We start from the raw sequence: 22,889 nt of genomic DNA on the forward strand, positions 1-22,889 counted from the left end.
TGTTTAGTCAAGATTTTAGTATTTTAAGGGCTCTTTTGCTAATTTCTCTGGAGGATCAATTCATAAAATTTACAAAATTCAAGCAAAATGTATTAAAACTATTTATGATGTTTATTCCACTCTATATTGAAAATGTTAGTCACTCAGTCATGTCTGACTCTTTGAGATCCCATGGACTGTCTAGGTGCCTCTGTCCATGGGATTTTCCAGGCAAGAATACCACAGTGGGTTGCCATTCCCTTCTTCTCCAAGGGATCTTCCTGACTCATGGATTGAACCCAAGTCTCCTTCATTGCAGGCAGATTCTTTACCACCTGAGCCACCAAGGAAGTCAATTTATACTAAAAACATTGAAAACAACTTCTGAAGTTATCTGTGAAGTGTAATTGTTTTCATTTTGTCTTTACAAATGCATTTGACATAAAGCTTCATGGAAACTGGAGCTGTTTGTTGACAGAAAGAGTGGAGTTCTAGGGAGCAAGAGAATAGGGCCCATGGGCGAGCAGGAGGGCCCCAGACGTTTGGAGGTCTATGATTCTCGGCCTCTGATACACTTCCAAATATGAACTTATGCAAACATCAGGAACAGAAAAAAAATGAAAAGAGTTTAGGGTACATAAATCTTGGCAAATTTACCAAATTGATCATTGGTACATTGGTTCCTCTGTAAACTAGCTGTTGGTGGATTGGGTTCATCACATTAACCTGGATCTTTTCTGGGTCACAGAAAGTAATCTACAGTCCCTCTGAAAAGGTCTCCTTCACACTGCTTCCAAGGTGGCTTCATGAATGGAAAAGCATGTCATGGCATTCTGCTGCTTAAGTTCCTTTTGTTTTTCTTATTAAGTTGATAAAAATCCAGGCAACTTCCAATAGTGCCATGATCATATCTCACAGAGCATAGAGTAGTTGAATCCTATCCTCTAATCATACCAAACCACAGGTTGTGAATGGTCCCTGTCTCCCCAGTCCCAGTCTTGCCAAACTTCTGTGTCTGCACTCAGGTGTGTGTCTTTGCCTGAGATGATCATAGCCTATCTTCTGAGCCAACACTTCCCCTGAGAGCTGCATCCAAAAAGTCTTTCTTTCAGCCATGTCATGACCTCTACACTATTAACTCCCCATTCTCATCATCTTGAAAAATTATTATTTGTGAATTAATTCACAAATAATCATCACCTCCTAGGTCTGTGTTGCCAACCATTTCCAAGGGAAGAGAAAATAACTGAACCAATGCATATCATTATCAGTTTATAGTTTTAAATGTCCCCTAAACCTTGAACACTGCAGTCTTGTCTTTAGTCAGTAGTATTTGACATCCTCCTTAGTGGCTGTTGCAAACTTTTGTCTCTTTTCTTTTTTGCCATGTTTCTTCCCTTCAATGTGTGGAATCCTAGAAGGCATGATCTGTGTATTTTCATCTTTGGAACTCAGGACTTTAATTTTGGAGGTGCATAAAAATATTGGTAACTGACAGTAGCCATCATCCAGGGCCTGCGGGAGAATGGAGACAAAATTAGTGCAAAGCAAATCTCATAGGTATGTCAGAGCTCCAACATGGAGGACCCCTGATAGTGAGGGTGAGGAATGCAAGCATGTGCCACAGAGCAGGGCTTTTAGACATTTGGCAGAGTGGCCAGCCCCTCTTCCTCTAAATCAAATCAAGATATGTGGAATATGATCCTGAACTCTCTGCTAAAACATATCTGAAGCCCACAAAGCTGCATTCACTTTCTCTACTTTCATCAATTTGTATTAAACTCTGTTTGCACTCAGATTTCCACATTTGTGAGTCCACAAAGAAGAGGACCTGAAATTTCTGAGAATTGAAATTATGATTAAAATGAAAATTCTGTGCAAGGGCAGTCAGGTGATTCAGAGAGGGAGAATGCAGTGGATTCATGATCAAATACTCCTAACGTGCTTCCTCCTCTCTGTCTCTCCATAATAGGTAAGAGTTGGGGATTGGAAACCATGATGATTTCATCATCTGAACAGAAATGGGAAATGGCAAGATGAACTTTCTTCATTAACGATGTCAGGAAAGATGTTAGTGTTTTTGTTCAGTCGCTAAGTCACGTCTGACTCTTTGCGACCCCATGGACTGCTGCACACAAGGCTTCCCTTTCCTTCACTGTCTATCAGAGTTTGCTCAAACTCATGTTCATTGAGTCAGTGATGCCATCCAACCATCTCATCCTCTGTCGTCCCCTTCTCCTTCTGCCTTCAATCTTTGCCAGCATCAGGATCTTTTCCAATGAGTCAGCTCTTTGCATCAGGTGGCCAAAATATTGGAACTTAAGCTTTAGCATCAGTCCTTCCAATGAATATTCAGGGTTGATCACCTTAAGGATTGACTGGTTTGATCTTCTTGCTGTCCAAGGAACTCTCAAGAGTCTTCTCCAGCACCACAATTTGAAGGCATCAATTCTTTGGCACTCAGCTCTCTTTATGGTCAACTCTCACATTTGTACATGACTACTGGAAAAACCATAGCTTTGACTATATGGACCTTTGCTGGTAAAATGATATCTCTGCCTTTAAATATGCTGTATAGGTTGGTCATAGCTTTTCTTCCAAGGAGCAAGTGTCTTTTAATTTCATGGCTGCAGCCACCATCCACAGTGATTTTGGAGCCCAAGAAAATGAAATCTGTCACTGTTTCCACTTTTTCCCCATCTATTTGCCATGAAGTGATGGGTCTTGATGCCATGATCTTTGTTTTTTGAGTGCTGAATTTTAAGCCAGCGTTTTCACTCTCCTCTTTCACCTTCATCAAGAAACTCTTTAGTTCTTCTCCACTTTCTGCCATTAAAGTGGTATTATCTTGCCTTGAGAACCCCATGAATACAATGAAAAGGCAAGAAAAATGAAACTACTACTATTATATTAAAAACTAATGTGTATGTAACTCATCATAGATTGCAGTTGACTTTTACAAATCTTACCTGTGTTCATGAAGTGGTCCTGTGATGTGTGTACTTTTTTCTGCAGATGAAGCAAAACTAAGTCTTTCAGAACTAAAATGGCTTATACATGGTCAATCTGTTACTAATTTAACTCTTCAGAGTCTGCAAAATGTGATTTTAAAGAGATAACTTTGTGCAAAGAGAAAGGATTTCTTTATATATATCATGAAAAATTCAAATAACTGGTTACTTAAGTGATCATATAGGGAACATATATGAACAGGTTTACAAAGATTTGAAAAATCTTAGGAATAATGGCTTGATAAATTCTTATTAAAGGGGAAATTATTTCTAATTATACTGCTACTGGTATTAAGGAGGTCATGAAACCTTTCAAAATATGCAATGTATTAATATTTTGTTTCCTGAATTGAATGCAGAATAGGGTCCTGGATGTCTCTTATGGTGACAAAATGATTATTATTTTCACAGATAACCTCACTAACCAAGTACAGATTCCAAGGCATACTGACCAGGGAAGATGATTTCTCCCTAAATTTCCACAGGAAGTAGCACATAGCTTTTGTCTCCCACTCCGAGGGAACAGAGGATGAACCACACAGTCTTCCTAGAGTGACCCTGACCCTTATCAATGACTGTTTCTTGATTCCAACATCTATCCACATGGAGTACACACTGCACTCATGCTAAGCTTCTTGCCTCCACAGGGTGATTCATGTAAATATCTGGAATCAGAATACTTGTCTGTGTTCTCTCTTCTCAGGCCAGGCAGCAGTGACTGCCCTGAGTAACTCAGCAGAGATAAGGACAGTGCAAGGAACCTAGAACATGTAGAGAATGCTGCCTGGATTGGGGGAAGCAGCAGGCAGAAGTCCAAACCACAGCCTTGCAGATGAGGTTTTAGCCAATCAGAAAAAGGATTTTAAGCTGACACTATTGTTGCTAGTAGAAAAGTCTGTGTAAAGAGGCCCATGAGAGCAGACAATCCCCTGGTCTAACACAGCCTCCACTGCACAGCCCCAGAACAGAGCAGAGGGAATTTCCCCCTTAGGACAGGAGGGAGGGGAAGGTCCAGAAGCCCCTGTTTAATCCCAGGGACCCTGAGATGTAGTCTGAGGGAACTGAGCACCTTCAAAATCCCCCTCTGACTTTCTTTGTTTTCCCTTCAACCTAATTACTGGTTTGAGTTTGCTGTTTTTCCTTTATGTTTTCATCCACCCTGGAAACCATCCTAGATCTAGAGCTACCCTGGTCCTGAGTTCACCACTGCAGTGACAGATTCCCAGTCGCAGGTGCTCTGGGACTACGCACCTAATTAAGAATATTGAAATAACTCATTGCCTTCATGTGCCACTAAGAGAAACCTCTTGCTATTGTCTCTTCCTTATTTTGTTTTACCCAGTAAACTCTTGAGGTTCTGCTTTTAGATCCTGTTCTCTGTTTTGAAAGAGGAACCTAAAATTTGGGAAAGAGTGAGATTAGAAGGAGAGATTCTTACTGTCTTATTTATCAATGTTTTCCAGGCACAGTCTAATTGTTCTGTAAACATCTGATACTGCCCCTAGTCATGGGCAAGAGGAGCCTGATAAATAATACATTTATTTGATAAAACACCTTGATAGTTCTGCCATTGGGGATTTGATGCTTAGGGCTGGCACAGCACTCTAAGCATCTGTTCCATCATTAACACTATCCAAGCCTCAGGAGGTGCTTCTCCACACCTTTTGCTCTCTGTTCTCAAAACTGAAGGTGACTACCTCTGAATGCTATTAATGCTTGTGGATTGTGCCTTTGCTAACATTACATGGTTTAGGGGGGATTTGAGCAACTGAAGGGATTTTAAGAGAAAAATCAAAACTGTCCAAATATTTTCATTCAAAGAGCATAAATGCCATCGATTCTTGTGTAATGAAAAATCACTTGCCAGCAGGGCTGTTTGCCATTTAAAAAATATTAAAAAAATTTTTTTTGTTCATGCCTGGTGGCATGCAGGATTCTAGTTTCCCAATCAGTGACTGAATCCACATTTTCTGCAGCAGAAGGGCAGAATCTTAATCACTGGACTGCCAGGTTAGTTCTGGTTGTCAATTTTTTTTGGGGGGGTCCTTGTTTTCTTGTTTTACATATTATCCTGTTATTGGCAACTGTTACACATGGCAGCTGAAGAACATTTTGCAATATTAAACAAGTTCCTATTACTATTGAATTTGTATATATGAAGGTCTAGATATAAAATGCATGAAATATGATTCACATTTTATAAAGAGAAGTCTGAGGCAAACAGGTTCTGTATTTTGTTGACTCTCATAAAGTGCATCAATGCTAAAACCATTTCCCTCAAGAATTCTGCTCTCTCCACCACAATGTAAGGATCCTCAGAGTGTCTAAGATAATAAAAGTGAACAGCTCTGTGACAATAATTTTATCTCCTTGAAATATAATCCCCATTTAGTTTCCCCTACCCTAATTTCAAGAATAATAGATTTTAAATAAATATCATAGAGATGTCTACTCTCGAATAAATTCTTTTCTTTTTGTTCTTTAAATACCTAAGGCATTCAATCTTCAGATCTTTTATAACTGAGAGGAAATATTCACCCCAATCCAGTGTAATTTGATGAGGACATAGTGCCAGGCATTAGATTAAGAACCTTCAAAAAAAAATATCTGCCCAGAAACAGATGAGGTACTTTAGCTGATTGGTTCCTGTCAGCTGATTGGTTTCTTTCCTAGGGACTCTCCAATCCTGCCATACGTGGGAGCTCTCATTGGCTTTTATTCTGTGAAATGGGCTCACCAGATCCACCAGGTTCGAGCTGTGTTGACTACCATTACGTGTTCCTTCGTTCTCTATAATGTCTGGGATGGTGGTGGCTCTGCAGATCCCCAGAGGCCTTTGGACAGCAGCTGTGATGGTGATACTGGCGGTGCTGAGCACCCCAGGGGCTGAGGGCAGAGACTCTCCACGTAAGTGCAGGGCAGCTGCTCCCTGGAGCTACCACTCTGGGGAGCAGGCTCTGAGGGACCCTTGGGCTGGGGTGTGATCTCAGGATACTGTCTTTTATCACACACTTCTTCCCTTTCCCTTTGGGAATAAGAGCTATGTTGCATTCTCATTTCTACCTTCTAATGACAAGGTGAGGACAATTCTTCTCCCACAAGTTTAAGCCTGGGAATGTTATAACAGGGAGGAGGAGACATAGTGTGTATCTACTGCATGTGCTGGGACAAAGTGAGAATGGGTATTTTTTAAAGATGTGAATTTCTCCAAAGATGACAGCAGGATTTCTATCGTTTCAAGATTCCCCAAGATTTTGTCTGGACTAAATACTATGGGACCCTGGGTTGGGGATGTGTAGGGCAGCAGTGGTATCTGTATCTCAGAATTTGAGGAAAATAACTTTACATGCCTGACTCTGAGTCAAAGGTTCATGGAAGTAAAACCTTGGTATTTGAGTGGAGCTGCCTGGGTAACCACAGAGTCTTAACCTCAAGATTTATGGTCAAATAATGACTTAAGTGGGACTCAGAGACTTGAGTTGAGGATGGACTGGATTTAGGAGAAAGGAGAACATAAGAAGGGATATATTCCTTCATATACATACATACATACATACATACATATATATATATATATATATATATAGAGAGAGAGAGAGAGAGAGAGAGAGAGCACATTCATTTCAGACACAAGATTAGTATCTTTATATAAATTCTCTCTCAATCTTCCTAAAAGCCATATGTTTAGGTATAATGACTTTCTTTTTACACGATTATACTTAAGATACAGATACTCTGTTAAGCTGGTAATTGTTCCAGTTTAATTGGAATCTAATTTGAAAGTCTGTAATCTTTCCATTACAGACTTTCAAATTAGATTCCAATTTTTCATTCCAATCCCAAAGAAAGGCAATGCCAAACAATGCTCAAACTACCGCACAATTGCATTCATCTCTCACGCTAGTAAAGTAATGCTCAAAATTTTCCAAGCCAGGCTTCAGCAATACGTGAACCATGAACTTCCAGATGTTCAAGCTGGTTTTAGAAAAGGCAAAGGAACCAGAGATCAAATTGCCAATATCCACTGGATCATTGAAAAAGCAAGAGAGTTCCAGAAAAACATCTATTTCTGCTTTATTGACTATGCCAAAGTCTTTGACTGTGTGGATCACAATAAACTGTAGAAAATTCTTAAAGAGATGGGAATATCAGACCACTTGACCTGTCTCTTGAGAAACCTGTGTGCAGGTCAGGAAGCAACAGTTAGAACTGGACATGGAACAACAGACTGGTTCCAAATAGGAAAAGGAGTATGTCAAGGCTGTATATTGTCACCCTTCTTATTTAACTTATATGCAGAGTACATTGGAGAAGGCAATGGCAACCCACTCCAGTACTCTTGCGTGGAAAATCCCATGGATGGAGGAGCCTGGTAGGCTGCAGTCCATGGGGTCGCTAAGAGTTGGACAGGACTGAGTGACTTCACTTTCACTTTTCACTTTCATGCATTGGAGAAGGAAATGGTAACCCACTCCAGTGTTCTTGCCTGGAGAATCCCAGGGACAGGGGAGCCTTGTGGGCTGCCGTCTATGGGGTCGCACAGAGTTGGACACGACTGAAGTGCTTAGCAGCAGCAGCAGCAGCAGAGTACATCATGAGAAACGCTGGACTGGAAGAAGCACAAGCTGAAATCAAGATTGCTGGAAGAAATATCAATAATCTCAGATGTGCAGATGACACCATCCTTATGGCAGAAAGTGAAGAGGAACTAAAAAGCCTCTTGATGAAAGTGAAAGAGGAGAGTGAAAAAGTTGGCTTAAAGCTCAACATTCAGAAAACTAACATCATGGTATCTGGTCCCATCACTTCATGGCAAATAGATGGGGAAACAGTGGAAACAGTGGCTGACTTTATTTTTGGGGTCTCCAAAATCGCTGCAGATGGTGACTGCAGCCATGAAATTAAAAGACACTCACTTCTTGGAAGGAAAGTTCTGACCAATCTAGACAGCATGTTAAAAAGCAGAGACATTACTTTGCCAACAAAGGTCTGACTAGTCAAGCCTATGATTTTTCCAGTAGTCATGAATGGATGTGAGAGTTGGACTGTAAAGAAAGCTGAGCGCCAAAGAATTGATGCTTTTGAACTGTGGTATTGGAGAAGACTCCTGAGAGTCCCTGGGACTGCAAGGATACCCAACCAGTCCATCCTAAAGGAGATCAGTCCTGGGTATTCATTGGAAGGAGTAATGCTGAAGCTGAAACTCCATTACTTTGGCCACCTCATGCAAAGAGTTGACTCATTGGAAAAGACCCTGATGCTGGGAAGGATTGTGGGCAGGAGGAGAAGGGGATGACAGAGGATGAGATGGCTGGATGGCATCACCGTCTCGATGGACATGAGTTCGGGTAAACTCCTGGATTTGGTGATGGACAGGGAGGCCTGGCGTGCTGTGATTCATGGGGTTGCAAAGAGTCAGACATGACTGAGCCACTGAACTGAACTGAATCTTTCCATGAATAAACTGTCCTTTTTAGGACTGGGATGGTGCTGGTTTTCTAACACCAAGGTGGTGCAAGGGTGGCAGAAAGTCAGTAAACCCAGGCATGGGAAGAAAGGCATCTTACCAGGGACCAAGAGAACATGCCTGTTAGGATGAGGACAAGCTTCATTCTCCACTCTTTCCTTGTTCCCTTGAACTCTTGTGCTTATGTGGATACTTGTTTTTCTCTGAAGTTCCCAGGATTTTGGGGATGGGGTGTGGGGGGGCGGTGATGAGATTTCTGATGAGAACCTCTAAGTACAGACATGCATGTAAAACGAATCAGACTTCCCTCCCTACTTGGTTCTTAGTCTCAGCAGGGATCACAGGGCCACCTCAGTGACAGATCTCCTTACTGGAAGAACGTCCTGGAAGCCCTCAGAGGGAGATGAGAGGCCTGGGGAATAGCTATCTGGAGGGTCATGGGCTGGAGCAGGGGGTACAGGGCCGGGTTGGGCTAGGAACCTGAGATTAAGTGGCGGGTTTCAGGTTTTTGTTACCCAACTGGCGATCTTCCCAGGTGGCTCAGTGGTAAAGAATCCACCTGCCAATGCAGGAGACGCAGGAAACGTGGGTTCCATCCCTGGGTCAGGAATATCCCCTGGAGAGGGGAATGGCAACCCACTCCAAATTCTTGACTGGAGAATCCCCATGGAAAGAGGAGCCTGGCAGGCTACAGTCCATGGGGTTACAAAGAGTTGGACAGGACTTAGCACCCTGGCCAACTGTGGAAGCAGACAGCTTCCTGCCCCGTTTGCCTGGCGGCCGCCATGTGGGACTGTAGGGCTGAGGCCTGACTGAGCGGCTGTCTCCCCACAGAGGATACCGTGGTCCACTTTATGGGCCAGTGTTACTTCACTAATGGCATGGAGCGGGTGCGGTACGTGACCAGATACATCTACAACCAGGAGGAGACTGCGTACTACGACAGCGACGTGGGAGAGTACCGGGCTGTGACCCAACTAGGGCGGTCTTTGGCTGAGTACTGGAACAGCCAGAAAGATATCCTGGAGCAGACGCGGGCGGAGCTGGACACGGTGTGCAGACACAACTACCAGCTGGAGGTCATCACATCCTTGCAGCACCAAGGTGAGTGCCTGCTGCCCTCTGATGGATCGGCCCTCCACCCCAGATTCCGAGCGGGGAGGGGGTGAGGGTCCACCAGGGTGGGATCCCCAGGTTTACGGAGGGGACAGCCAGGCAGGGCGTCCCGCACAGTGGTCCCACTCTGGTGGCCCGGTCCTAGGCTGTTGTTTCAACTACGCACCATCCGCCCCGCCTCGTGCCTTCAGCGTATTTACTTTCTGAAGTTTGACAGCTCCGCCTGGTTAGGGCTGCTGCATGGCTGTACTCAGGGCACCCTGCATACGTGATGATAAATTACAGCATGAAAGAATATATTTTCACTTTTTGGTTTCAAATTGTTATTTGTCTCAACCCTGCTTTCTTAAATGGATATCACTATATCACTTATCCAGAATCTCTTTCAACCAAGGGGTTGTCTTTATTATCACAGTGTGCCTGGTACCTGACACCTGGGCAGGTAGTATGAGCTCCATAAACCTTTGTTAAATCAATAAATAAATGTACTTGGTTGCCCATCCACTTAAGCTTAGGAGAAAACAGAAAGGTAGGGCCTCATAAACTGACATTATTAGTTACTCTTTACTATTTTGCTTAACGCTTTAAAGTAAACTCAGTGATTTGGATCTTAACAATTTAGATTTTGTGAATGCAAAGTCTGAGGGAAAAAGTGCTTGGTAAAATTAAAAATACTTGAATGAAGTTGTAAGGGAGAGTTTTAATTTCTTAGAAAAGCTCAACAAATGGCATAATAGAGCTGAAGTTTGGGAGTAAATCAGTTGATGTCATTTAATTTTTGATTAAAAATTATTTCAGGTTTCTTTCAGCCTCAGTTCAGTTCAGTTCAGTCACTCAGTTGTGTCTGACTCTTTGCAACCCCATGGACTACAGCCCACCAGGCCTCCCTGTCCATCACCAACTCCCGGAGTTTATTCAAACTCATGTCCATTGAGTCAGTGATGCCATCCAACCATCTCACTCTCTGTCATCCCCTTCTCCTTCTGCCTTCGATCTTTCCTAGCATCAGGGTCTTTTCCAATGAGTCAGTTCTTCAATCCGGGTGGCCAAAGTATTGGAGTTTCCACGTTCAACATCAGTCCTTCCAGTGAATATTCAGGACTGATTTTCTTTAGGATGGACTGGTTGGATCTCCTTGCTGTCCAAGGGACTCTCAAGAGTCTTCTCCAACACCACAGTTCAAAAGCATCAATTCCTTGGTGCTCAGCTTTCTTTGTAGTCCAACTCTCATATCCATACATGACCACTGGAAAAACCGTAGCCTTGACTATACGGACCTTTGTTGGCGAAGTAATGTCTCTGCTTTTTAATATGCTGTCTAGGTTGGTCATAACTTTCCTTCCAAGAAGTAAGCGTCTTTTAATTTCATGGCTGCAGTCACCATCTGCAGTGATTTTGGAGCCCAGAAAAATAAAGTCAGCCCCTGTTTCCACTGTTTCCCCATCTATTTGCCATGAAGTGATGGGACTGGATGCCATGATGTTAGTTTTCTGAATGTTGAGCTTTAAGCCAACTTTTTCACTCTCCTCTTTCACTTTATTTTCCTTCAAAAATTGCAAACTTTGAAATAGCATTTCCTTTTTTTTTTTGGTCTCTGTTACTAGATTGCAAGTGCTGTAAATGCAAGGCCACAGTCTATTGTTTATCTTTGGATCCCTAGTGCTTGTCAAATTTTCATTTGCTGAATCAATGAATAAATAAAATATAGGTACAAGTATAATGTGGAGTTAGAAATTTATGCATTTAATAATATAAAATTTTGTGGGGAGTTCTCTGTATTATGGCTTCTGAGCTAAAGTTAGGCTAAAAGCTGAGAGAGATGCTTTGTGACTAGCAACCTGTAAGGAGTGCTCTTGCTAGCAAATTCTGTATTAAAAGGCTGTAATAATTCTGTATACAGAGGATTATAGATATAGCCTGTTTGAGAAGCTTTGCTTTGTAGGAAGGATGGTCACTGTTCTGTTTTTATTGGACATAGATATGCCTATACATTCTTAATTCTCAGTCCATGTTACTATTCATGGGGACATAACTAGTGTTGACCATCTCATAGCCAGCAGGTGGGAATCAAAACAGCTGGATTTTCTCTTGGGGAGAACTGGGACTAGTTGGAAACAGTGTCACTGTCCTAGCATGAGTCACCAGAGCTGATCCTGATGGTCCCCATCGATACCTGGTTGGTAGGGAGAGGACAAGTCCAGGTTTAATATTTTTATTAAAAAATTTTTGCGAATAGTGGCCTGTATGGAAATTTGTTATTCTTTTAGTCGTTAAGTCCTGTCTGACTCTTTTGTGACCCCATGGACTGTAGCCCACCAGGCTCCTCTGTTCATGGGATTTCCCAGGCAAGAATACTGGAGTGGGTTGCCATTTCCTTCTCCAAGGGGTCTTCCCAAACCAGGGATTGAACTAGTGTCTCCTGCATTGGCAGGCAGATTCTTTACCACTGAATTGCCAGGGAAACCCCTTGTATAAGGTACTGTTGTTGTTCGGTGGCTAAGTCATATCTGACTCCTTGCAGCTCCATGGACAGCAGCAGACCAAGCTTCCCTGTCCTTCACTGTCTCTCAGAGTTTACTTAAATTCATGTCCACTGAATTGGTTATGCTATCTAACCATCTCATCCTCTGCTGCCCCCTTTTCCTCTTGCCTTCAATCTTTCCCAGCATCAGGATCTTTTCCAATGAGTTGGCTCTTCCCATTAGGTGGCCAAAGTACTAGAACTTCCGCTTCAGCATCAGTTCTTCCAATGAATATTCAGGGCTAATTTCCTTTAGGATTGATTGGCTTGATCTCCTTGCAGTCGAAGGGACTCTCAAGAGTCTTTTCTAACACCACAGCTCGAAAACTTTAATTCTTTAGCTCTCAGCCTTCTTTATGGTCCAACCCTCACATTCTTACATGACTACTGGAAAAACCACAGTTTTGTCTATATGGATTATTGTTGGCAAAGTGAAGTCTCTGCTTTTTAATACTCTGTCTAGGTTTGTTGTAGCTTTCCCTCCAAGGAGTACGAGTCTTTTAATTTCATGGCTGCAGTCACCATCCACAGTGATTTTGGAGCCCAGGAAAATAAAGTCTGCCACTCTTGCCACTTTTCCTCCTTCTATTTGCCATGAAGTGATGAGACCAGATGCCTTTATCTTAGTTTTCTGAATGTTGAGCTTAAAGTCAGCTTTTTAACTCTCCTCTTTCACCCTCATTAAAAGGCTCTTTAGTTCCTCTTCACTTTCTGCCGTTAGACTGATATTATCTACATATCTGAAATGTTGATATTTCTCCCAGCAATCTTAATTTCAGCTTGTGATCCATCCAGCCCAGCATTTCGCATGATGTACTCTGCATAGGAATTAAATAAGCAGGGTAACGATATACAGCCTTGTCATACTCCTCTCCCAATTTTGCAATACTCTGTTGTTCCATGTCTGGTTTTAACTGTTGCTTCTTGACTTGCATACAGGTTTCTCAGGAGACAGGTAAGGTTGTCCATCTTTCCATCTCTTTAAGAATTTTCCACAGTTTGAAAGATGGTAACGATAACCCTATATGCGAGACAGAATAAGAGACACAGATGCATAGAACAATTTTATGGACTCTGAGGGAGAAGGTGAGGGTGGGACGTTCTGGGAGAATAGCATTGAAACATGTATATTATCATATGTGAAACAGAACACCATTCCATGTTCGATGCATGAGACAAGGGCTCAGGGCCGGGGCAATGGGATGACCCAGAGGGATGGGATGGGGAGGGAGGTGGGTGGGGGGTCCAGGAAGGGGAACACATGTAAACCCATGGCTGATTCATGTCAATGTATGGCAAAAACTATTAAAATATTGTAAAGTAATTAGCCCCCAACTAAAATAAATAAATTTATTAAAAAAAAAATAAAAAAAATAAATGTACTAATCAAAGATGAAAAAAAAAAAAAGAATTTTCCACAGTTTGTTGTAATCCACGCACACAGTCAAAAGCTTTAGCGTAGTCAATGAAGCAGAAGTAGATTTTTTTTTTGAGTTCTCTTGCTTTCTCCATGACCCAAAGAATGTTGGTAATTTGATCTCTGATTCCTCTGCCTTTTCTAAATCCAGCTTGTACATCTGGCAGTTCTCAGTTCACATACTACTAAAGCCTAGCTTGAAGGATTTTGAGCATAACCTTGCTAGCATGTGAAATAAGCACAATTATATGGTAGGCTGATCATTCTTTGGCATTTCCCTTATTTGGGATTGGAATGTTTTCCAGTCCTGTGGCCACTGCTGAGTTTTCCAAATTTACTGGCATATTGAGTGCAGCACTTTAATGGCATCATCTTTCAGGATTTGAAATAGTTCAGCTGGAATTCCATCACTTTCACTGGCTTTGTTTGCAGTAATGCTTCCTAAGGCCCACTTGACTTCACACTCAGGATGTCTGGCTTTAGGTGAGTGACCACACCTTCATGGTTATCCGGGTCATTAAGACCTCTTATGTATAGTTCTTCTGTGTATTCTTCCTGCTTCTTAATCTCTTCTGCTTCTGTTAGATCCTTACTGTTTCTGTCCTTTATTGTGCCATCCTTGCATGAAATATTCCCTCAGTATCTCCACTTTTCTTGAGGAGATCTCTGTTCTTTCCTAGTTCATTGTTTACCTTTATTTCTTTGCATCATTCACTTAAGAAAACCTTCTTATCTCTCCTTGCTGTTCTTTGGAACTCTGCATTCAGTTGGGTATATCTTTCCTTTCCCCCCTTGCCCTACTTTGTCTTCTTTTCTCAGTTATTTGTGAAGCCTTCTCAGATAACCACTTTACCTTCTTGCATTTCTTTTTCTCCAGGGTGATTTTGGTTACTGCCTTCTATACAGTGTTATGGACCTTCGTTTGTAATTCTTCAGGCACTGTTTCTACCAGATCTAATCCCTTGAATCTATTTGTCACCTCCGCTGTATAATCATAGGGATTTGATTTATGTCATACCTGAAATGGACTTCTTTGATGGCTCAGATGGTAAAGAATCCACCTGCATTGCAGAAGACCTGGGTTCGATCCCTGGGGTAGGAAAATCCCCTGGAGGGGGGCATGGCAACCCACTCCAGTATTCTTGTCTGGAGAATCCCCTTTGGCAGAAGGGCTTGGCAAACTACAAACATGGGGTTGCAAAGAGTTGGACATGACTGAGCAACTAAGCACACACCTGAATGACTTAGTGGTTTTCCCCTACTTTTTTCAATTTTAGCCTGAATTTTGCAATAGGACCTAATTATCTGAGCCACTTTCAGCTCCAGGTATTGTTTTTGCTGACTGTACACAGCTTCTCCATCCTTAGCTGCAAAGAATATAATCAATCTGATTTCAGTATTGACCATCGGGTGATGTCGATGTGTAGAGTTGTCTCTTGTATTGTTGGAAGATGGTGTTTGCTATGACCAGTGCGTTCTCTTGGCAAAACTGTTAGCCTTTGCCCTGCTTCATTTTGTACTCCAAGGCCAAACTTGTCTGTTACTCCATATATCTCTTGACTTCCTACTTTTGCTTTCCAGTCCCCTGTGATGAATAGGACATCTTTTTTAGAGTGTTAGTTCTAGAAGGTCTTATAAGTCTTCCTAGAACTGGTCAACTTCAGCTTCTTGGGCATTGGTGGTTGGCGCATAGACTTGGGTTACTGTGATGTTGAATGGTTTATCTTAGAGATGAACCAAGATCATTCTATCATTTTTGAGATTACACGTGAGTACTGCATTTCAGACTCTTTTGTGGACTATGAGGGCTACTCTATTTCTTCTAAGGGATTCTTGCCCACAATAGTAGATATATAATGATCATCTGAATTAAATTCACCCATTCTTGCCTACTTTTTTAATAGCTCACTGATTCCTAAGATGTTGATGTTCACTCTTGCATCTCCTGCTTCATCACATCCAATTTACCTTGATTCATGGACCTAGCATTCCAGATTCTTATGCAATATTGTTTTTTTTACAACATCAGACTGTACCTATACAGTGTAAATATAGTGATTTATAATTTTAAAGTACTTCATTTTTATCAATTAATATAAACAGAATAGCTCTCATAGAATGATTAGAATTATCTCTTGAGATTCTGAAAAGTAAACTGACTAATATGTTTATTCAAGCAGATAAAGTGGCCAGTAAATCCAAGACTTGGAATCTAGGGATCTTTCCACTCTAGAATCAAGGAAGGACTCTTCCCCGTGGGGAGATGTGCTGTGTGGTCTCACATCTTACTGTATATTTTCCTGTCTGTTTCTCCCTCAGTGGAACCTACAGTCACCATCTCCCCATCCAGGACAGAGGCTCTAAACCACCACAACCTGCTGGTCTGCTCGGTGACAGATTTCTATCCAGGCCAGATCAAGGTTCAGTGGTTCCGGAATGACCGGGAGGAGACAGCTGGTGTTGTGGCCACCCCTCTTATTAGGAACGGGGACTGGACCTTCCAGATCCTTGTGATGCTGGAAACGATCCCCCAGCGAGGAGATGTCTACACCTGCCGCGTGGAGCACCCCAGCCTCCAGAACCCCATCATGGTGGAGTGGAGTAAGGGCACTTGGTTTCCTTTCACTGTGGGCCCTACGGGACAGGGAAGACAGAGCTTCCTGTGTTCACTCTATACATCATGGTCCCAGAGCCCAGCCCTGGTAGCTCTTCAGGATTGACTGATGACCAGAGTCTTAAGGTCTAGGGTTACAGAAATGTCCCTGAGGAGCAAGGATCCACTTTTCCCTTCTCCCACCTGCCCACTGTGTCCAAGGACCTACTGGTGTGTCCCTCCCCTGGGGGTGGTCAGAATGGATAACCAGATTCCCCTGGCGCCTCTATCTCCTGTATCTCAGACTGGACTTCGGGATTCTTAAAGAGACACTGTGGTTTGTGGGGACAAACACTAACACTCAGGTTCTGCTCCCCAGGGGCTCAGTCTGAATCTGCACAGAGCAAGATGCTGAGTGGTGTTGGGGGCTTCGTGCTGGGGCTGATCTTCCTTGGGCTGGGTCTCATCGTCCGTTGCAGGAGTCAGAAGGGTAAGGAACTCTGGGGAAATGGGAAGATGGGCTGTGATTGAGACTTCTCTTCAGGGAGGCTTCTGTCTCTAGATGTAGCTCTTTCCTCCTGACATTGAAAGGAAAAAGGTGAGACTGTTGGTGGGAGGAAATGGAACAATCTAGGGAGACATTGGAGTCTGATTTTACTGGTTGAAAGGTAACCCTGCCACAGAGGTGACAGGTTGAATTTATCCTAGGGCTTCCTTATAATTCATCATTGTCTCATGGGCTCCTTTCCAAGAGCTTCCTCCATTAAGAGGGTCGAGCATTTGCTTCCTTTCCTTCTAGCAACAGCTTCATTCATTTGGGGGGATTTTAGCTTAGAGCAGTTAGTGACCTCTGTCTCTAGATGTAGTTCTTTATTTTCTTGGGCTCTAAAATCACTGCAGACAGTGACTGCAGCCAAGTATTTCTTCCAAAGATGCTTGCTCCTTGGAAGAAAAGCTATGGCAAACATAGATAGCATATTAAAAAGCAGAGACATCACTTTGCCAACAAAGATCCGTCAAGTCAAAGCTATGGTTTTTCCAGTAGTCATGTACAGATGTGACAGCTGAACCATAAAAAAGGCTGAGCACTGAAGAGCTGATGCTTTCGAACTGAGGTGCTGGTGAAGACTCTTGAGAGTCCCTTGGACAGCAAGGAGATCAAACCAGTCAATCTTAAATGAAATCAATCCTGAGTATTCATTGGAAGGACTGATGCTGAATCTGAAGCTCCAGTACTTTGGCCACCAGATGGGAAGAGCCAACTCACTGGAAATGACACTGTTGCTGGGAAAGATTGAAGGCAGGAAGAGAAGGGGATGACAGAGGATGAGACGGTTGGATGGCATCACCGATTCGATGGACATTCATGAGTTTGAGCTAACTCTGGGAAATAGTGAAGGACAGGGAAGCCTGGTATGCCACAGTCCATGGGGTCACAAAGAGTTGGACATGACTGAGGGACTGAACAGCAGTTAGTGCATTGTGGCCAATGCATATAGAGGAAATATATTTCCCATTAAGTTGTGTATCCCATTTCCCTTTAGGGTGAGTGAGGCACTGGCTGTTTGCGTTATGAGACCTTTTGTAGTGGGCCTCTGCACCAGGTGCTATATTTCTGCTCTGTGTCACTGGAGATTATGGGAACAGATAAAAAAGAGAAGGGGTGCGAAGTGAGTGTGACTGAGCACAGCGGCCTCATTCATGCCCTATTTCCTGTCATGGTGATAACTTACAGTGAAGGATGTCAGACTCGTGATCTCTGAAGAAGACTTAGCTCAGGATCAGGGACCAGGCTTGATCACTCAAGAGCTTTTGTGTGGCAGTTTTATTACAGTGAAAAAGAACAGAGAATGCTTCTGATACAGACATCAGAAGGGGGATGGAGAGTGCCTCCCTCACTAGTCTTATCAGGGCCTTATATACTTTTACCAGGCCCACTCCCACAACATACATCTTAAATTAACAAGATCAGAACTAACAATAGAAAGGTCTTACCAGACCCACTCCCACAACTGAAGAACTGATGCTTTCGAACTGCGGTGCTGGAGAAGACTCTTGAGAGTCCCTTGGATAGCAAGGAGATCAAACCAGTCAATCTTAAATGAAATCAATCCTGAATACTCATTGGAAGGACTGATGCTGAAGTTCCAATGCTTTGGCCACCTGATGGATGAGAAGAGCTGACTCACTGGAAACGGCACTGATGCTGGGAAAGACTGAAGGCAGGAAGACAAGGGGATGACAGAGGATGAGATGGTTGGTATCTTAAGATAACAAGATTAGCCAGAAGTTTCTTGTTAAGAAGGAAAAACATGTCCTTGAGCAAGATACATTGTTTTATAATCATTGGTACAGAATTTAAGGAAAAACAAACTCTTTGAGCAAGAGGAATTGTTTTGTTGTGTAATCATTAGCTCTGGGCTTAAAGAAAATAACTTATGTGACTAAGACAAAGCAATGTAGGAAAAAAACATCTGTCCCTTTCTCCTCCTTGAGAGCCCCAGACCCATTTCTCCTCCTTAGGGTCCCAGACTCCTTCTCAATCTACCTAAGAATTAACTCTCTCAATGGGATCAAGAGTTAGGGGAAAAAGATTACCCAGTTTCTGTTAGAAGCTCCTGAAGTTGTTCCCCAGAACCAGACCACAACTTTGGTGGCATCTTTCTATGAAACTTGGAACCACATCTTGGTTGTAAACAGCAGGCACCCACTTTGTGCCACATGTTGGTGGCTACTGCCTGTGGGCATTTATAGTGACTGATGTAAGCTACTATATCAGTGGAAAGCAGGTGATTTATCATTGAATTTACTAAAAATATTGAGATCTTTGTATCTCCCAGAAGAATAACAGCTACTCCACAGCTTCCCACACATTTGTGTCAGGCTGGAATGCTGTGTCCTCTTGAGCAGATTCAGCTTTACAGGGATGTTAGGGGAGGTGCTGATGACATGCCCTGGACCTCAGCTTTCTCTGATATTGCAGGGGTCTGAGAGGAAGTGAGGGAGGGCAGTCCCTCAGGGTGCTGTGTGATCACTCTCTCTTCTACAGGACTCATGCACTGACTCCTGAGGATGCTTTGATGGGGATTGGTTTTGCTCTTCTGTAATAGCTGCCTATTCTTGCCCAGAATTCTCAGCTGCCTGTCATCCTGTTCCTCTGAGATCAGGTCCTACAGTGACTCTGACACAGTCACCAGGTAACTTCCTGTGACTCCTGCCTCACGGATCTGGCTGCTGCTTGCACTGACCCCTGGAGCCTCTGCCAACTGCATCTACTCAGACCCCAAGAGTTTTTCTGTTCCCATTTTTCCAGAACAGACTGTGGGAGAGAAGCACATTGAAACCATTTGCCTGGCTATAGAACTTTTTATCATGATTAAACATGATTATGAGTTACCTGTACTCTTAAGCTCCTTAAATACATGGAGGTAGGAAACCACTGCAGAATGAAGGAACACATTTTGAGGTGACCCAGACAATTGGCAACTAGAAGGAGAGGTTATTCCCTGAAGGATACTAGAAGCATCATGATATGCCATGTAAGCATGGATAGAAGAGAAATAAAATCAGTTTTTCTCTATCTGCATCTTTGTCAATGTTTATCTGCATCTCTATCTCTCTGTGCTTCTTTTTTTTTTTTTTTTTTTATAAATTTATTTATTTTAGTTGGGGGCCAATTACTTTACAATATTGTAATAGTTTTTGCCATACATTGACATGAATCAGCCATGGGTTTACATGTGTTCCCCTTCCTGGACCCCCCACCCACCTCCCTCCCCATCCCATCCTTCTGGATCATCCCATTGCCCCGGCCCTGAGCCCTTGTCACATGCATCGAACATGGAATGGTGTTCTGTTTCACATATGATAATATACATGTTTCAATGCTATTCTCCCAGAACGTCCCACCCTCACCTTCTCCCTCAGAGTCCATAAAATTGTTCCATGCATCTGTGTCTCTTATTCTGTCTCGCATATAGGGTTATCGTTACCATCTTTCAAATTCCATATATATGCATTAGTATACTGTATTGTTGTTTTTCTTTCTGGCTTACTTCACTCTGTATAATGGGCTCCAGTTTCATCCATCTCAGTAGAACCGATTCAAATGTATTTTTTTTAATGGCTGAGTAATATTCCATTGTGTATATGTACCACAGCTTCCTTATCCATTCGTCTGCTGATGGACATCTAGGTTGCTTCCATGTCCTGGCTATTGTAAACAGTGCTGCGATGAACATTGGGGTACACGCGTCTCTTTCAATTCTGGTTTCCTCGGTGTATATGCCCAGCAGTGGGATTGCTGGGTCATATGGCAGTTCTATTCCCAGTTTTTTAAGGAATCTCCACACTGTTCTCCATAGTGGCTGTATTAGTTTGCATTCCCATCAACAGTGTAAGAGGGTTCCCTTTTCTCCACACCCTCTCCAGCATTTATTGCTTGTAGACTTTTGGATAGCAGCCATTCTGACTGGTGTGAAATGATACCTCATTGTGGTTTTGATTTGCATTTCTCTAATAATGAGTGATGTTGAGCATCTTTTCATGTGTTTGTTAGCCATCTGTATGTCTTCTTTGGAGAAATGTCTGTTTAGTTCTTTGGCCCATTTTTTGATTGGGTCGTTTATTTTTCGGGAATTCAGCTGCAGAAGTTGCTTGTATATTTTTGATATTAATTGTTTGTCTGTTGCTTCATTTACTATTATTTTCTCCCATTCTGAAGGCTGTCTTTTCACCTTGTTTATAGTTTCCTTTGTTGTGCAAAAGCTTTTAATTTTAATTAGGTCCCATTTGTTTATTTTTGCTTTTATTTCCAATATTCTGGGAGGTGGGTCATGGAGGATCCTGCTGTGATTTATGTCAGAGAGTGTTTTGCCTATGTTTTCCTCTAGGAGTTTTATTGTTTCTGGTCTTACGTTTAGATCTTTAATCCATTTTGAGTTTATTTTTGTGTACGGTGTTAGGAAGTGTTCTAGTTTCATTCTTTTACAAGTGGTTGACCAGTTTTCCCAGCACCACTTGTTAAAGAGATTGTCTTTTCTCCATTGTATATTCTTGCCTCCTTTGTCGAAGATAAGGTGTCCATATGTGCGTGGGTTGATCTCTGGGCTTTCTATTTTGTTCCATTGATCTATATTTCTATCTTTGTGCCAGTACCATACTGTCTTGATGACTGTGGCTTTGTAGTAGAGCCTGCAGTCAGGCAGGTTGATTCCTCCAGTTCCATTCTTCTTCCTCAAGATTGCTTTGGCTATTCGAGGTTTCTTATATTTCCATACAAATTGTGAGATGATTTGTTCCAGTTCTGTGAAAAATACCATTGGTAGCTTGATAGGGATTGCATTGAATCTATAGATTGCTTTGGGTAGTATACTCATTTTCACTATATTAATTCTTCCAATCCATGAACACGGTATATTTCTCCATCTGTTTGTGTCCTCTTTGATTTCTTTCATCAGTGTTTTATAGTTTTCTATATATAAGTCTTTTGTTTCTTTAGGTAGATATATTCCTAAATATTTTATTCTTTTTGTTGCAATGGTGAATGGTATTGTTTCCTTAATTTCTCTTTCTGTTTTCTCATTATTGGAGTATAGGAATGCAAGGGATTTCTGTGTGTTAATTTTATATCCTGCCACTTGACTATATTCATTGATCAACTCTAGTAATTTTCTAGTAGAGTCTTTAGGGTTTTCTATGTAGAGGATCATGTCATCTGCAAACAGTGAGAGTTTTACTTCTTCTTTTCCTATCTGTATTCCTTTTATTTCTTTTTCAGCTCTGATTGCTGTGGCCCAAACTTCCAAGACTATGTTGAATAGTAGTGGTGAAAGTGGGCATCCTTGTCTTGTTCCTGACTTTAGGGGAAATGCTTTCAATTTTTCACCATTGAGGATAATGTTTGCTGTGGGTTTGTCATATATAGCTTTTATTATGTTGAGATATGTTCCTTCTATTCCTGCTTTCTGGAGGGTTTTAATCATAAATGGATGCTGAATTTTGTCAAAGGCTTTTTCTGCATCTATTGAGATAACCATATGGTTTTTTTCTTTCAATTTGTTAATGTGGTGTATTACATTGATTGATTTGCGGATGTTAAAAAAACCTTGCATTCCTGGGATAAAGCCCATTTGGTCATGATGTATGATCTTTTTAATATGATGTTGGATTCTGTTTGCTAGAATTTTATTAAGGATTTTTGCATCTATGTTCATCAGTGATATTGGTCTGTAGTTTTCCTTTTTTGTGACATCTTTGTCTGGTTTTGGAATTAGGGTGATGGTGGCCTCATAGAATGAGTTTGGAAGTTTACCATCTTCTGCAATTTTCTGGAAGAGTTTGAGTAGGATAGGTGTTAGCTCTTCTCTAAATTTTTGGTAGAATTCCGCTGTGAAGCCGTCTGGTCCTGGGCTTTTGTTTGCTGGAAGATTTCTGATTACAGTTTCGATTTCCGTGCTTGTGATGGGTCTGTTAAGATCTTCTATTTCTTCCTGGTTCAGTTTTGGGAAGTTATACTTTTCTAAGAATTTGTCCATTTCTTCCAAGTTGTCCATTTTATTGGCATATAGCTGTTGGTAGTAGTCTCTTATGATCCTTTGTATTTCTGTGGAGTCTGTTGTGATCTCTCCATTTTCATTTCTAATTTTGTTGATCTGATTCTTCTCCCTTTGTTTCTTGATGAGTCTGGCTAATGGCTTGTCAATTTTGTTTATCTTCTCGAAAAACCAGCTTTTAGTTTTGTTGATTTTTGCTATGGTCTCTTTTGTTTCTTTTGCATTTATCTC

The 22,889-nt window shown here is 41.9% G+C and overlaps 1 protein-coding gene across 2 annotated transcripts; it reads left to right on the forward strand.

Moving 5' to 3' along the window:
* Positions 1-5,732: 5,732 nt before the first annotated feature.
* Positions 5,733-19,684, forward strand: LOC145516257 (boLa class II histocompatibility antigen, DQB*0101 beta chain-like). Of its 2 annotated transcripts, none has more exons than XM_081517392.1 (5): positions 5,733-5,897; positions 9,292-9,561; positions 15,831-16,112; positions 16,484-16,594; positions 19,154-19,684. In XM_081517392.1, exons 1-5 carry the CDS (start codon positions 5,786-5,788, stop codon positions 19,165-19,167), a joined length of 789 nt encoding a protein of 262 aa, XP_081373518.1. In that variant the 5' UTR covers positions 5,733-5,785; the 3' UTR covers positions 19,168-19,684. The 2 variants fall into 2 exon arrangements, with proteins under 2 accessions (XP_081373518.1, XP_081373517.1); XM_081517391.1 differs by having other exon boundaries at positions 19,233-19,684.
* Positions 19,685-22,889: the final 3,205 nt, after the last annotated feature.

Source organism: Giraffa tippelskirchi, chromosome 8, assembly GCF_054371585.1.
Source record: "Giraffa tippelskirchi isolate mGirTip1 chromosome 8, T2T-mGirTip1v1.2.pri, whole genome shotgun sequence".
NCBI classification, from domain to species: Eukaryota; Metazoa; Chordata; class Mammalia; order Artiodactyla; family Giraffidae; genus Giraffa; species Giraffa tippelskirchi.

Excerpts from the sequence above, each read along its gene's own strand:
- LOC145516257 (XM_081517391.1), top strand. The coding sequence starts at position 5,786 with ATGTCTGGGATGGTGGTGGCTCTGCAGATCCCCAGAGGCCTTTGGACA. Across the intron at positions 5,898-9,291 it reads TGAGGGCAGAGACTCTCCAC|AGGATACCGTGGTCCACTTT; the intron begins GTAAGTGCAGGG and ends GTCTCCCCACAG. Across the intron at positions 16,595-19,232 it reads CCGTTGCAGGAGTCAGAAGG|AATTCTCAGCTGCCTGTCAT; the intron begins GTAAGGAACTCT and ends ATTCTTGCCCAG.